The sequence below is a fragment of the Lepidochelys kempii genome, chromosome 5 (assembly GCF_965140285.1).
Source record: "Lepidochelys kempii isolate rLepKem1 chromosome 5, rLepKem1.hap1, whole genome shotgun sequence".
In the NCBI taxonomy this organism is placed as follows: domain Eukaryota; kingdom Metazoa; phylum Chordata; order Testudines; family Cheloniidae; genus Lepidochelys; species Lepidochelys kempii.
Window position 1 is genome coordinate 82,771,613 of NC_136384.1, and position 16,646 is coordinate 82,788,258.

Sequence of the window (16,646 nt, forward strand, 5' to 3'; positions counted from 1 at the left end):
TAGCGTTAAGCTGCCCGATGCTCCCAGGACCTGGAGGGACGGCGTGGCTGGTAGTCTAGCCCAGCCTGATGCTTCAGGACTTTCCTGACCCCTCCACCCCACCCCGATCCCGCCGCTGCTGCGCCCTGCAGCAGGGTAGCGCGGCTGGGCTAGGGCACCAGGATGAGCCCAGGCTGGAGCTGGGAGGAAGGACGCGGGAGCTGCTGTGCAAGGTCCCTCGCCCCTGTTAGGAGTTGGAGGAAGGACGGGGCGCCAGGGGCAGCGAGTGGGGAAAGGGGAACCGAAGGTGGGGGGCGGAAGGGGGGCACGACCCTGGGCCGGGCAGGGAGCGCAGCAGGAGGAGGACGGGGAGGAAGATCTGGAAAAAGGAGGCGGCCCGTAAAAAAATCGTTTCCTTCCGGAGAAGCAGCTGCGGCGGGGACTCGCCCTGCCCGGGGTCCAGGCGGCGGCGGCGGCGGCGGCGGCTGCTCCCCCCTGGGTGTGGCGCTCGGCGGCCGCCGCGGGAGTGGGATGAGCGGCGAGCTGGGGCCGCCGCCGCCGCGTGGAGGAGGCTGAGCGGTGGGAGGGGCGGGGAGGGACCAGCCGCGGCGGTGACAAGGTGCCAGCAGTGGAGGGGCCGCCGCCGCCCGGCTTCTCGCTGCCGCTGCCGCCGCCGCCGGGAGAAGTTTCGCTCCGAGCAACAGACGCCAGCAGCCGCCGTCGGAGCGGGAGGAGGCGCCGGGGCCGGGCCGCCAGGCACTAACTCGGCACGGGGACCCCGGCAGCAGCCTCCTCGCCCCGCAGCTCGTGTGTGCGGGACCCTCCCGCCCCGGAGCCGCCCCGCCCGCCCGCACCATGGCAGCGCGGTCCCGCAGAGCCTGGCTGAGCGTGGTGCTGGGGCTGGTGCTGGGCTTCACCGCCGCCTCCTGGCTCATCGCCCCCAGAGTGGCCGAGATGAGCGAGAGGAAGAGACGCGCCTCCAGCCTTTGCTCCTACTACGGCCGCGCGGCGGGGGGCGCCCGGGCGCAGCAGGAGGCGGCGGCGGCGGCCGTGCTGGGGGGCACCGGCTTCAGGAGCAGCCCTTGGGAGCTGCAGCCGCAGGCGGAGGGGGGCACCGTCCCCAGCCCTGCAGCCGCGCCCGGCGGGGACGGGGAGCCGGAGGAGGAGGAGGAAGCCGGGGAGAAGCGGAGCGGCAGGCACCGGAGCAGCCACAACGGGAGCGGGGACTGGGGGGGTCCCGCGGGCTGTGCCAAGCCCCGCAACTTCCTCTACGTGGGGGTGATGACGGCCCAGAAGTACCTGGGCAGCCGGGCGGTGGCGGCGCAGCGGACCTGGGCGCGCTTCATCCCCGGCAGGGTGGAGTTCTTCTCCAGCCAGGGCTCCACCGCCCCGCTCGCCGGGCCCGGGCTGCCGCCGCTGCCGGTCGTCGCCCTGCCCGGGGTGGACGACTCCTACCCGCCCCAGAAGAAATCCTTCATGATGATCAAGTACATGCACGACCACTATCTGGACAAGTACGAGTGGTTCATGCGGGCGGACGACGATGTCTACATCAAAGGTGATGCTGGGCACCCAACACCCGTCCCCAAATGCTCACCCCCTCCCGGGGCACTTCCCTGAGCTGCCAAACCGGGACCGGCTGGATGTGGGGGGAGAGTCCCATCAGGGGCAATGACATGCCACGTGGATCGTCAGAAGCAATAACTAAAACCCGTTTCTATCCCCTCTTCTCCCCCACTTTCCAGAGCCGCCAAACCGGGACCATCTGTATAAGTGAGAGTCCCATAAATGCGGGAAACTTTAACTATCTTATTGAAACGTACATAAGTAACCGCTCAAACCTTTTAAAAACTCCCTTAAAACTAACCCTAGTAGGTGAGCTTCCTTCATTCTGTGCTAATCCCCGCAAAAAGAGTGAGATCTGGCAGCAGGTCTGACTCCTGTTCTTCAGCGCGTCCCCACTGGCTTGACAAACACACACCACCTGTGTTTCTGTCTTTCTCTGGGTAGTTTTGAAAAATGTAGCCAGCGCTTGGCTGAGCCCTGTCAGCGATCGCTAAAAGCTAAATCTCCATATTTTGTCTCTTAATCCCAACGCTTCAGCAGGGGTTTATAGCTGGAAACAGAATTGCCAGTACAGGTGTCCGAGAGACTTCAGTTTTGCGGGTGTGTTGGAGATGAGGTCTCCACTCTCGCTTTCGCCCGGGCTTGAGAAATTAATGTATAATGCAGGGTTTTCGGCTGGAACCCTCAATAATCTTTTAAAGGAGCTCTTCGATGTTATCCCAAGGGTAGTTAGTTCAGAGATCGTGATTATTTGAGGGACTAGTGTTGCTTTTTCTCCTTCACTCCAATTTGTCTCTTCCCTTTTCACCCCCGAAAGCCAGGACAATAGCAACTGAATGCAATTACTTTTATTTGTAGCAGACTGTAATATTGTGTATGAATTTACATATTATCTTTAAATACTGATTCCTTCAAGATGCTAGTAGCTGTTCACTACTCATAGAAGTCAGTAGTAATCCTCAGATCTGAGATATGCTAATGCACTGTTATCCCAGAGTACACTTATGGTTAAGGAATGAGGATACTTTTTAGTCCTAACATACTTGCTTGCTAATATAGTAAGTTGCTTCTGCCACTGAGTAGCGGGGAACATTCATCTGACTTTTGTAATAAATGAGGATGAACTGTCCAGTCTCAGAGGCTTTTAAAAGTGTTCCACTTCCCTTATACCTTATACCTCCAAAGGGTGTGTTGGTTCGCATCCAGAGAAACTTCGATGTGTGTCTGCTCTCCGAGGTGTTGTGGGGTTAACCTCTCTTCTCTGTTCCATGTGCGTACTGGGTTGGTTTCCAAGTGATGTATATTATACAAGGCACAGTAGCTGGAACTGTAATCAAGTTGCATAGTGAAGGGAGTTGGTGGGCCGCAAAGCTTTTAGTGATATTAATATTCAGGAACCAAGGCTTTTTCGGTGAAAAATCAATATTCTTGAATGCATTAAGGGCGGTGAAGATGATGTGCTGGAAATTATACTTAAGGATCAACCAAATGCCTCACTGTTTGAACCAAATATTTATTATTTTAATGATGTGCCTCTAGGTTGGCTGACTTAAAGAGGATACCTTACTGCAGTCTGGCCACTTACTTTGGTCCGGAAAGAAATCTGCCAGGTTTCACCAGATGCAGAATTTAAGATGAACTTTAGGGAAGAGATTAAGACCAAGGTGGTGGGAATTCAGTTATGCTTTTCACTGTTGTGTGTTTAAAGCTTCCCACATAGCTCAGCTATGCAGCCTAAGGGTGGCAGTCCGTCCTTATCTTACTCCTCTGAATACAACTGTTGCTGCTCACAATACAGGTAGTATTACAAGTCAGACACCCATCCTACTTGGGCACAGCAGTATGAGTTAATGACTGAATTTAGATCTGGCAAAAGTAATTTGCATTAGACTTAACTTTTTTTAAATGAAATGCAACTGTAATGTATCTTTTGCTGCATTTTTAACATATAGATATTTTTGATAAAATACTGGTAATTCCTTTTTGTTGTTCCATACATCCTTTGAATCCAGGATTTTCCTTTATTATTTTTGTCCATTAATGTTGCGAAGGTTCCTTGCCAAGCCATTGTCATGCTTTGCAGTATATCTCTGAAAAGCTTTTGCAGCATGCTTTCTATTTAAGTTTTTAGTACCATTGGAAAATGGCCTTCAGATACATGCTGCCTTACAATGTTTGCTGCTGCTTAAGGCAAAATGGTTGTGTTCTGATAAGCAAAATTTTCTCACCATCAATGGATTATGTATATTATTAGCATGAGGGCTAAATTTGGAGTGCCTATTAAAGATGTTATGGAATGTAGCAATTTTGCTAATGAAGGAGATGATTTTCTACCTATTTAATTTTTTCACTTTATTTTTTTTAAATGACTTTATGGACTAACTTGCTTGCTACATTTCATAATTATATATATTCATATATATACACACACACATTTTACAGTATAGAAGTAGTACAGAAAGAAAAACTGCCACTCTTCTTTTGTACTCATCTGTAACTTGGAAGCAACCAATTTTTTTAAATTGCTGCAAGGCTAAATTTATACACCAAATTTAAACTTTAAGAAAATGTTCTCAGAAGGAGAAATTGATATCAAGTTATCTTTTGCTGTAATGCTTTGCATCATTGGAAACATCTGAACAAGTGACTGAACTCTGGTATAGACTTTGGGGGAATATGAAAGAATATTTGACAAAAAACAGGTTTAAATTAATACATCAGTTGTATTTTCTTTTAATTAATCCCATTATATTTGTTTCTGGCATGATATTCTCCATTTGGGGTAATATATCAATGCAGATTTTGCCCATGTAAGTTTACTAGGATGTCAGGTCTAATTATGACTTCTATATACTTCTCCTTATTTTTATAGAGAACTTACACTGGAAATGGAGTTCCAGTACAGTTGTACTGGCAAACCATCCTAATGCAAGATAAATTTTATACTGGCAAAATAATGTTTTTTCCCCATATAGCTTTTAGCAGTTATCCAAATGAAAGGAACTATACCAGCAAAAGTGCTTTTTTGCTGATATAAATGTGTCTACACTAATGGTTTTGCTGATGTAAAATACCTTAAAACTTATGTCAGAATGGGAAGATCGGTTGGGTGTGATTTTTTTTTTCTTTTTAAGTGTGCATTGGAACACAGGAAACTACATTAGACTATTATAGAAAATTATGACAAAGGTGCTTCTTACATTTAAAGAATGGTTGAGATGCAGAAAACTAGATGACTGTTACAAGAGCTGAAGAGATAATGCTCACCTTTTCTCTTCCTAGGGGAAAAATTGGAGGAATTCCTTAGGTCACTGAACAGCAGTAAACCTCTCTATTTGGGGCAAACTGGTCTGGGAAATATTGAAGAACTTGGAAAACTCGGGCTTGAGCCTGGAGAAAATTTCTGCATGGGAGGACCAGGAATGATCTTCAGTCGAGAAGTTCTTAGGAGAATGGTGCCACATATAAGTGAATGTCTTCGAGAAATGTACACCACACATGAGGATGTGGAAGTGGGAAGATGCGTCCGACGGTTTGGTGGAACCCAGTGCGTTTGGTCGTATGAGGTAAGAAGTAATGGATAAGTCATGATGGCTTTAATATACAGATTTCTATATGAGAACGTAAGTAAATGTATCTCTAATCTTTCCCCCTCTTTACTGTTTTTAAGTGCACATATATCAGGATGTAAATTACTGATCATAAAAAGATGAAAAATACATTCACAGAGCCTCATCACTGAAAAATATTTTGGTTTATTTATTTCTGCCCATAAATACAAGTTGTTTTCAGGTGCCTGAGTGAGGTCATATCAGTAAGAAGCTGTATCATAAATGTTAGATATCTATCATGGCTTATTATAATACTAGCTTAAGGGTTTATATGCATTTGTTATATAAATTGCAATTTGTATAAACATACATATTAACATTTAGATCACTATTTTTCTGATTGCACATACTGTCTTTGTCCTGTACAATCAGTCAACAGATTATATCCTTCTATGAGTTCTTCAACAATGTTATTGTGGTGTTCAGAGTATAGTAGCATTTACTATTTTCCTAATGGTTCAGCTGTACTTTTAATAAAGAACTGTTTGCTATGTGAGAAGGCAAAAGTGGTATGATTACTTTATTCTAGAGTCTAATGAAATGGTGTTTGGTGAAGAATATATCACACCAATAGATACAGGCAGCATAACAAATTATAGAAGTCATACATATTCAAGGAGCACATAAATTCCTCTAATATACAGTCAAGTTTTTAAGAAAAGAAGGTACGTATTAGGCTACTAAAATTTTGGTTGCAATGTGGATATTATATTTTACAAAACTAAATCAACCTCTACAGCTGTTTTACTAGGGAGGCTATAATTAGGTGTAAGATTATGCTTGTAGATAAAAATATAGACTTGGAGTACATGGACAGGAGTCATAGCTGATACGGTGAATATGATTTAAGCTATTTTGACTGGTTCTTTAGTATTAATGTATGCTTGCCATTGTGGCACTATCTCATTAAACAGGAAAAAATAATTTCAGTAGGCTAGTGAAAGAGTGCCATTAAAGACAAAAAGGCAGTGAAGTAATTGGTTTTGTGTGTTGTTATTTTTCAGAAAGCTTCAGCTAAATTTGGTGGTCTTTTTTAAAATGGCTTTGGAAAGCTACATTGGATTTAAATAGGTGAATGACATTATTTCTTTAATGGTTAAAAATCTCTGCTTAGTAAATTATTGCTTGCAGGTGATGGGAGTCTTGTACTTAACCACATTATTAATAAGTTTGTTTTGAAGATTTATTTTGAGAACATTTTGTGTTACAGTGGATAAAATACACTAGTGGCATAGAAAAATTGCTTAAAAATAATGAAATAATGGTGTGCATCATGCAGATGGACATAAAACTTTGACTAGGATTCTCTAATCACTATTTTAATCAAATTACTAAATTTAGATCCAGAGCCTATATTCTAATCTATTTGGGCTACTCCCACACAAAGCCCTACTGAAGTCTGCAGGGAGTCTATCCATGCATAACAGAATGCAGGATGGTCCCTCAGTCCTAACAGTGCCATTTTGGGAGACTGTGGTTCCATTTCACCCATTCTCCTTTGTTGTCTTGGTTGATTCCCCCCCCCCAAGGTAACTGGTAATCAAATTCTGCACTGAGCTCCATACGAGCAGAGAGGTCCATCTGCTTGGGGTTCAGGGCAGGATTGTGGCCTTAAACTGTCTGCTTTTTTGGAGATAGGTTCATGTGTTTATGCAGCACCTAGAATAATAGGATCCCAAATTCTGACTGGGACTTTTGGGAGCCACTGCCATATACCTATTAAATAAAGAAAAACTGAAAAGTAAATGTTTGATATTATAATATTAAATGGTGATTTTGAAAAGTGTCCTAGTATTAGAGGAATGTTGTCACTTCACGTACAAAGAGTTCTAAAATACAAATATGATGAAAACAAACTTTTTGAACAATACGTTGGTTCTGAATTATTAAATATTAAAGTTAGGTATAAAGGAAAAGTGAAATGAGTAAAAAATTTTCATAGCAAACTAAAGTAAAGTTATTTTTAGACATGAGGAATGCATATATTTTCTATTAATCCATTTAGATGTGCTAGGAAGTAGGATGGGATTTTAAGGTGGAAAAAGAGAAAAGAATAGATCTGCAACATATTTTTAAGTCACATTGGACAAAATATATTTTTTAAATTTTATGAAAAATGATTTCATTGAAGCATTTAAGATCTACTGGTAACACATTTTACAATGGCTGTGTGAATGGGTCTTCTAGGATTTTACTTCTTTCCAGCTTTGCCATGAAGTATAACTGGAGACATAATGTTCCAGTTTCAGCAAAGCCCTAGATATTCTGACAAACCTAAGGATCCTTAGGTTACGTACGTGCTTTGAAACAGTTTCACATCTTCTTTATTATGTAGCAGTTTCTTCAAGGTACAGGCTTTAATAATGTACCTCTATTGATACAGCTGTTGAAAGTAGTTAAATTAGACTGTGTGGTGATTTTTTCACCCCAGTGGATTGAATCTTTTTTTGTTGTAGTAATAAAATGTGATGACGTACTCCTTTATGATTTTCTTAGAACAGCAAGCTACTTCACATACTTAAGGTCAATTTTTTCCCCTCAGGTAAATGCATGCAACTCCTGGGCCCAGTCCTGTACTCCTTATGTAGGCAGATGTTGAGTCCAGGTGGGTTGCAATACCTGGACACAACAGAGTGACTTCAGGGCAAAGTTTCATCCTTCTTTATGAACTTCCACACTTCTGTTGGGCCTTATTCTGCAGCAACATACAACAGTGTAAATCAGGATTATCTCCACTGTAATTAATGGATTGAAACTGGTGTAAGCAAGAGCAGAATCAGGCCCACTATTGCATTTCTTGGGGGTGAATCTGAACTGTAAGTTCTTTGTGCAGACATGGAATAGTACTTTTTACAGATTATATACTTAGCTTTCAGAGAAACAGGTGATCATAGTTCTCTATACTGTAGCCTTATTTTCTCAGTTGCTGTTTTTTTCTGTGTGCTTTTTAAGTCATACATGAAGATTACCTTTAGAAAAGTCAGCGTTATAAAGAGCACATCTTGAAGGTTAAACATCAGAACTGTGTGCTGAGTGACAAAAGTAAAATGGGTAAGCGTGACAACACATCTGTGTGTTTTCTGCTTCTGCTCTGTATAGATTTAACCTCTGTCAGCTAATACCTTTTGTCTACACTGTGTGCAAACTGACAGGTTTCAGAGTGGTAGCCGTGTTAGTCTGTATAAGTACTCCTCATTCTATATGCAAGCTGACGTTTTAAAAACCTGTTAACGTATTTTAAAACATTGCTCACTTTTTCAGTGTAGACAAATGTCATGATGATTCAATATTCAAATTTTTGGTGACGTCACACCATTTGATATGTAATGGACCTGACCTATCTGGTTAAGGTAAATCCTCTCTCTGTGTATTTAATGCAGTATTGCCAGCTCTTGTTCCCAAAAAATCATGAGCTTCTGAAAAACTTGTGATTGTCTTGTGATTTTTCTGGTGATTTTTTTTTTGTTTTGTTTTTGAGACTTTCAGGGTTCATGTTTTCAAGCTTTTCTTTGTAACCCTGAGGTCTAGGGTTCAATTTTATTTTTAATGAAATTAGCTGTGTTGTTAGTGATGCATAGTTTTATAAACTTTTATATTCTATAGAGTATAAAATATTACAGTATTGTTTATTTTTTGTTTGTTTTTTACCATTTTAAAGGGACTTGACTGTGGAAGCTTGTATTGAATAATTTGTTTGCCGTGTCTTCTTTTTTAAAACTATAATGCTGATTTTGTAAACATTTTTTAAAAGTTTTGTAGCCCCTGGGTGTAAAATAGAAAATAGTTAATACTATCAAACAGGAAAATAAAGTGCAGGATTTAACTATCTGCATACATCACCCGCATCAGGAATTGGACATTATTGTGAATACTGGGTATCAAATTGAGCAGGAGATGGCAATCAAGATAAGGAGTGTGTTTCCAGAAATGAAAAAAGATAAGCAGGAAAGATGGAAAGATATATTAAGTCAAAGACCCATCTTACCAAGTTGATTTGGGGCATTCAAGGCATACCTTAGGCTTTTGGTTTATTTAGCTTGCGTATGATTTTACATATTTTCTTCAGTGCAAGAGAAGGCACGTGCTTGAAACTAAGTGAAATGTGGTGCATGTACTTTGATCTTTTGAATTTACATATTGTAATTTTTACAGCATGTGTAATATGGACTAGACTACATACATTGTATGTGGCTTGAGAGGTTTTTTTTTCTACACATCTAAATGCACAATTCTAATACCTCCGTGCACATTTTACCATCAGTTTTATATGATTCTATGAATATGTTCCAGTATGTTGTTGAAAAATAGTTACAGGCTGAGACCATTTAATAGCCTGCTTCTTGTTGCCTTCTGAAAAAGATGTACTGTAATTTATGGTATTGTAAGCATGCTGAATTATACTAATAATAGGAACTGTAATTAAAACTAAACCCACAACATTCAAGATTCTGTTGGTCATAATATTACACAAATCAGTTTTGTTCCTTCTATTATTTTTAAAAAAGTAGAAGAGGTGTATTACATGCAAACACCCAATCAAATAAAAATTGCACATTTCAGGAAGTGCACCTTGAAAGTGGGTTGATCTCTCAGCACTTATATAAAACTTTAGGACCCTTATAAGTGGACCTCTTCCCCTCTTAAAATACCCTGAGGTTTTCCTATCAAAGTCAGTATTGCTCTTTGCATCTTTAACTTCTAATTTATGTCTTATGCCTCTTCTTTGTGACTATAGGGTGGGATGGGTTGGGGGTATATACATAGGATCATACACATCTGCAGACCATTAACAATGGTGGTGTGACCACAGAGCCAGTTGTGCTGCTGGCGCAGGCATTCTGTACAGATCCCCATAGTTCTGTGGGGTTAGGGTTTGGATTTCCTATGGATTTTGGGGCTTTTTTCAAACAGGATGTCCTATCTGCTCCACAGGACTACTAACTGCTCCTTTCTGGAGGGAAAAATGCCTTGTTTGTTTCATGATTTCATAGATGTGGGAATTCTAACTTAGTTTTTCCCTTGTGTATGCTGATATGTAGAAGAGAATGACAAAGGAAGAGGACAGAGGAATCCATGCGAGCGCATTTCGATGTCTAATAAGCTAAATGAACTTGGATACATTTATTTCAGTAAGATTTACTCCTAGAGAGAAACACTCATTCATGCAGAGCATTGCATCTTCACAGAGTGTTAAAAAGATGCACAATGTGCATCTCTTCTCTCCTACTTTAATGTTTTTATAACTTGACTTTATTTGAAGACATTTCTTCAGATATGAATACACTTTCAGTTTTAACTCAGAAATGGCTTATATTTATCAAAACATCAGAATAAGCATCTGAAAAAATTATATTTGATGGAAAAACAATTTTCTTTTTTTAGTGTTCAAATGGCTTATTTTTCGTCTCCACATTCATTTTTTCACTTCAAATTTCTCATCTTTATTCTCTGCTCAAAGGTGAAATTTTGCCAGAAATGTACAAGCCCTTGAAAAGATCATTATAAACTGTCATGTCCGTTATAGTACAATTACAATGATGCCATTAAAGAAAACTAGATAAGCGTGTGTTTAAAAAACACAGTACTCTCTAGGATGCTTTTAAGGTTACTGTGACATAAGACTACTGTACTTCCTATTTAATTTGATTTAAAATCTGTTATGAGGTCCCTCTTCACAATACATGTCATGCTATATAACATGGAAGAGGCTTGGCTTCCATGAACAGTCTTGCAGAAAGGGAATTTTGGGGTTGGAGGTGGGGAAGCACTGTTTTAGTGCTTAGCATGCATTCCCTAATATTTCATTTGTCTCTTGGATTCTCTCTAACCTTTCCTACACAATCTTCTCTTTATCTTGAAGTCACTGTCAATAAAAAACATCACTAAACATAAATACACTAAGGTTTCAGTTCACTACCACAATTATCTTCATTGTTCACAAAACTTTACATTCCCCAAGGATTTAGCAGTTGGATTTATTTTTCACACACTTTATAGGCTTGGTTTTATTTCTCCTCCATAATTCTGCAAATACAGTTCTGGCTGTCCTTGAAGCATAAGTCATCCAGACAAATAGTTTTGTGAAACTATGTTGCCTGAATTTTCCTACCAGGTGAGTTGTTTGCTGCAGATGAAAATGTATATAAAATTGTATAAGTTGCTTTTAATGTATGCAACAATTCTTCAAATTGTATTCATTGTTTAGACTTGACTTTTCAGTGTTGCTTTTTACATTGTTACCCAGTTAACAAAGTACTCTTTGATCTGTTTTCCTACTTGTCTCCTCTTATTGTGACTTAAGTCTGTGCTCTTGGGTTTTCTCTCTCCCTTCTTCTCCCCACCCCATCCTTTGACAAGGTCAGCAAAACAGGTTATGTCACACTAGTGAAATGTTCATTAAGAAAGCAACTGGCAGCTATAAACAATCAGACCTAAATATATATACATGGAAGACAAGATATTTTGAGACCAACATTAACTCTTTAAGCATTATTTCAGCTGTAACTGTACAAATTTAGAAAACCAGAAAAATACATCGGGCTATATTCTGCTCTATTATAACCATGGAAAAGAGAGCAGGATATAGCCCATTATTCATCCTAGAGGAATGAGCTATCAAAGGTCCTTCCCCTGTCCTTGTGTGTGGGTCCTGGGAATGCTCTAAAAGTAGAGAGAAACATCTATTGAGTGGTCGAAGGACTGGGTCATTCCAGGTCCTGGTGCTTTCTCTAGTTTGTGGTTATCTTTCCAAAGCAATACTCTACCCATTCTAGAGCTAGTATCGTACATATGTATAGCAGATCACTGCTGGTATAGGCAGTTCATGTGATAGTGTTCTAAAAATATATTTATTCACCCAATAATCAGTTCTACCTTGGGGACATTTATTACAGCTGACCAGTGCTCACTAATGTCTTCTGTTTATTAGATTTAGTCTTCTGGCTAGTAAGTGACTGGTAAATGTTCCAAACCATGTAAGTTATTGGGCCTAGTGTAACATCTGTGGCTTCAGTGGTATTATGCCGGGGAAATCTTGGCCCATTTTGTTTAGGATATCTTTAAAAATATGTATTTTTCTAATAAAATAGATAACGTAGACAACAGTCTTTTAACTCAGAACTTCTTAACAACTAAAATCTAATATTTCAGATGACTCAGTGGCAGGGGAGTAAATCCAGAAGGGAAAAACATGTTCTTTTAACCACTAACATTTTGCTGATTTAATCCATATGTAATTTTGCCTTTTAAATATTGCTAGAAAAATGGAGCCCAGTTAGCAATTTTATTAAGAAATGTCACTTGTGCACTAAGTATTATGGAGAAAATAGCCATTCTCCATAGTTAAGTACAGCTAGCCTTCTTTTATAATAACCCTGGGTGGTTTTATCCTTAACTTTACTAGACTGAAACTAATCTGTAATTAATTCAACAGCCTTATTCTATAAAATATAATGTTTAGAATGTTTTATAGAGGCCAACTTGGTCAGGCCTTTAAAATATTGTGGTGCAAAAATTGGCACACATCTGACATTTTTCTTAAACTTTTTTGGTCTATGATAAATCAAATAATTTGATTTAGAAATTTTAGGCCAATATTTACAAAAGAAACTTGTGAGTTTGATTACCTCAGGTTTTGGAGGCCAATTTGAGATTTTTTTAAGTTGCCTCAACACTTTCTCAGAATCCTGTTTTTTAAAACAACAAAAGAGATTAGGTATCTAGGTTGAGAAAAGATTGATTTAAAGTGGAACAGGTGCACAGAAGAGCTACTAGGATGACAGGGAAAGGAGGACCCGTTTTATGAGAGGAGGCTGGAAGAACTTGGCTTGTTTAGTAAAAAGAAGGCTGAGGTGGGATATGATTGTTCTCTCTAAATACATGTTGGGGCGGGTCAAGAAGAGTTATTTAAGCTCAAAGATGGTGTTGGCATAAGAATAAATGGATATTAACTGGCCATGAACAAATTCAGGCTGGAAGTTAGAAGGGAATTAGAACTCCAATAGGAGTTGTGGGGCAAATAAAGAGAGCAGAACAAATTTATTAGTGCATTTATATGATGTGGTTACTTGTGATGGTAGGGGGCAGGGCTCAAAAGACTTGGGGCTCATTTCTGGTTTACATCTTCTGTTTCTAAATATTCATGCTTCAGGTTTTCAGCCAGCCACTGGCAGGGATCAGGAAGGGGTGTTTTCCCCCAATGTATTCTGGGAGGTTTTTTAAATCTCCTTCCTCTGAAGCATCAGGTTTGGCCATGGCAGCAGATGGGACATTGGGCAGGGTGGGCCATGGCTCTGAGGTGACACAAAGCATTCTCTCTCTCAGGTGCTTGGCTCGCTGGTTCTTGTTCACATGCTTGGGGTCTAACTGATCACCATATGTGGGGTGGGAAGGAATTTTCCAATAGATAAGATTGGCAGGCTTGGGGTTTTTTGCTTTCCTCGGCAATGTGTGGGTGTCGGTTATTTGTCTGGATTATCTGGGTATATCTCATTTATTCATTTCCTGGCTGTTTCAGGGGGCTTCAAGCACTGGTACACCTCAGTCTCCCCTATCTCTCCCTTTGGCACATAATAGTCTGCTCTCCTGTGGGTTGTAATGCGCTGGTCTCGTTGTGGGTTGCTGAGTTTAGTGTGTGCGTGCTGGGTGGCGTTAGTGGCCTGTGCCATACAGGAGGTCAATCTGTATGATCTAGTCTTCTGCTGGTCCCTTATGTGACTCTATGGGTACTACCTCTTCCCCCACAAAAAGAAAATTTGCTTTTGAAAACCATGGTCTTCAAATATTAATATATTGTAATTCACAAGAAGTGGTGCCTTTTTCTAGTTTTAGAGGGGTTGGAGGATAATTGTTTCAGTAGTAATTTCTGGGTACTTCATGAGGCATGCAGACCCAATGTATGCTCCATAAACTCTGTATGGGGACAAGTGTGCTTCTTAAAACTCAGAGGCCATGTATGTTTTATGTAGCATGCATGGGCCAAATGCACGTTTTTATAGCACATGCATAGCCGATGCTTCCAAGCTCCTTTGGAGCTCCTAAGGTCTAGAGGGAACAGCTTTCTTGCATTTCCTCTCCCACAGAGCTTATGAATTTAGCTTCTGGCTTCACTCGTGCAGCTCTACTTAACTGTGCTCCTTAAATTTAACTATTTAAACTAAATAAAAAACAAAATTATTTTAAAGGTAGTTCAAGATATCATTATACCTCTGATTCGTCATCCTGATTTTTTACACCATTTTCTTATTTTTAAATTAATCTTTCTCTCTCCTCTTGTTGTGTTGGGGGATCTTCACACAAGCACAGGAGGCTGATTATAGTGAAAGAGTGAAAGTGATTATACAAAGTGATGTATAATGCACAGAATAAACAAAAATAAAAATATTTTCCAGTCTTCAGTTTCAGCAATTTTAGATGTTATACTTTTTGTAACAATAGTACATTTTTAAAAGGTCAAGTAGGTGTGGTTTTTTATTTAATAAGGTTCCTTAAGTTTCTAATAGAACAATAGTTTAATATGCCAGATATATTCCTTATACTTGTGGTTTAATCACTTTATTGTGGTAATACATACAGGAAAGTAAAAGCATTTAGGCTCTCACATTGATCTGAATAATTCTTCCATTAAGTATGTGTGCTGTAGATAGGATGGAGGTTCAAATTCATGAATTCAGAAGGAGAAATCTAATTGAAGCCCATGAAATCACTGTTTAATGCCTACTAAGGATGTTCTTGAATACAAATTGTTTATTGACTTTAGTGATAGATTCTGAACCTTCAAGCCAGTTATTTGGGCACCTACATAAGGAATTGGAGTAACATTTTAAAGTCATTTAAGTGCTTTTGAAAATTTTGCTGCAGGAATCTAACCATAGAAACCTGTTGTTGAGAATTCTGGCTATTGTTGTTAATGTTATTGTTATGTAAATTCTGACTTCTACCATTGTATGCATAGGTAAGCAATTTTTTCTGTCTGAGTTCTTTCATCTTGATGCCCAAAATAGTTCTGTTGCATTATAATGTACACTTTTTTATAAACACTTTAGTTTTTGAAAATTAACACAATTTAATTTGCTGCTACTTGGAATTTGCCTTACTAAAAATGATGAGAGTTAATATTAAAATATTTCCTGGGAGTTAGGCATCTAACTTCTATTTGTGCTTTTGAAAATCTCTCTTGAAAGATGTGCATATACAGCCTCAGTTTTAAATCTGTAATATAGTTAACTGGAAAAACCTGCAAACTAGAACAAAAAAACGCCTACTATGAAGTAGTAACACATGTGCACACTTTTCCTTTTAAAACTAGCTGCCCCTAGCCGCCCCTCCCTCCCCTGATAGAGGACTTTAACTAAACCACAGAGCTTTATTTTTTTAAATTTTATTTTATGATGGGTAGATGTAGTGAATTCTAGATTAATAAAATTGGTTCAGTTTGACCTTCCCACACAGATAAGGTACTACCCCCTGAAAACTAGATGCCCTTTCTTTCTGGATCGTTTCCCAGGCATTCAGCATAATCACACATGTTATATTCTGTAAGTAGAGCACTGAATTTAGAATATCTATTGCAAAAGAAATTCTACCTTATTGAAAATCACAAAGCTGGAACTATTCATCAGTACCATGTTGTTCTGCTTGTAAATTTTCCATGTTTTCTTGGAACATTATCGGTGAACATTCAGTACGTTTCTTACTCTATATGTGTTAGGTAAATAGATGGCAATGAGGCAGATAGTAAAATATTGAATTTTGTGGCACGTATTCATCAGTTTCAGCAATAATATAAATTATTTAAACTGTATATAGTGTCTCTAAAGTATTTTGCCCTATTAGTCTAGTTGATATTTATTTGCACAATATGTATGTTCAGTGAGCTTGTAGGAGGTATAAATACCCAGAGCCAGTTTTTTATGCCTTTTAGCTGCTTAAGAAGCAGTGGGTTGACTGAACGCTTGGAGCCAAACTTTGTTCTCTGTTGTGCATGTGTGGCCCCTGTTGATCTTAATGAGTGTTCTGTACGTGCACATAAGAGTAGAATTTGTCACTACCTCTGAAAAGCTGCATATTTCAGTATTGGAAATGGCTATTGGAATCTGTCAAAGTATGTTTTAACCTACTAGTTAGTAGTTTTATGGTATTTTTGGCTTATATATTCAATTGGCACTTAAGTGTTTTGTATCACTACCATCTTGGGGTTTAAAGTTTGGTTTATTTTTAGATATTCCACCCTTGTTAGTTTTTCGACACAGATGTAAATAGATTTTTAAGCAATCTATATTTTATTGTTCAAAATACAGGTTGGGTCAAATTTGGGTCAAATTTTCAGTAGTATTCAACCAAGCATCTAAGTATTTGTGCAGACAAATCAGTAGTTGGGTGCCTAACAATTCGAGTTGTGGAGTGCAAATATAAGTAGGTTTTGATCCTGCCAATAGTTATGCAAATGCTTGACTTTATGCTCCTCCTTTATGGTGTCATTAGGGGAGTTTG

At 39.6% G+C, this 16,646-nt stretch overlaps 1 protein-coding gene across 1 annotated transcript in view; it reads left to right on the forward strand.

The window, feature by feature from the left end:
* The first annotated feature begins 547 nt into the window (after positions 1–547).
* Positions 548–16,646, forward strand: part of CHSY3 (chondroitin sulfate synthase 3) — a 264,748-nt gene continuing 248,649 nt past the window's right edge. The window contains exons 1-2 of the mRNA XM_073344875.2: positions 548–1,537; positions 4,828–5,111. Of these exons, the coding sequence (XP_073200976.2) occupies positions 835–1,537; positions 4,828–5,111 (987 nt within the window). The 5' untranslated portion in view covers positions 548–834. The remainder of the gene's footprint in view (positions 1,538–4,827; positions 5,112–16,646) is intronic.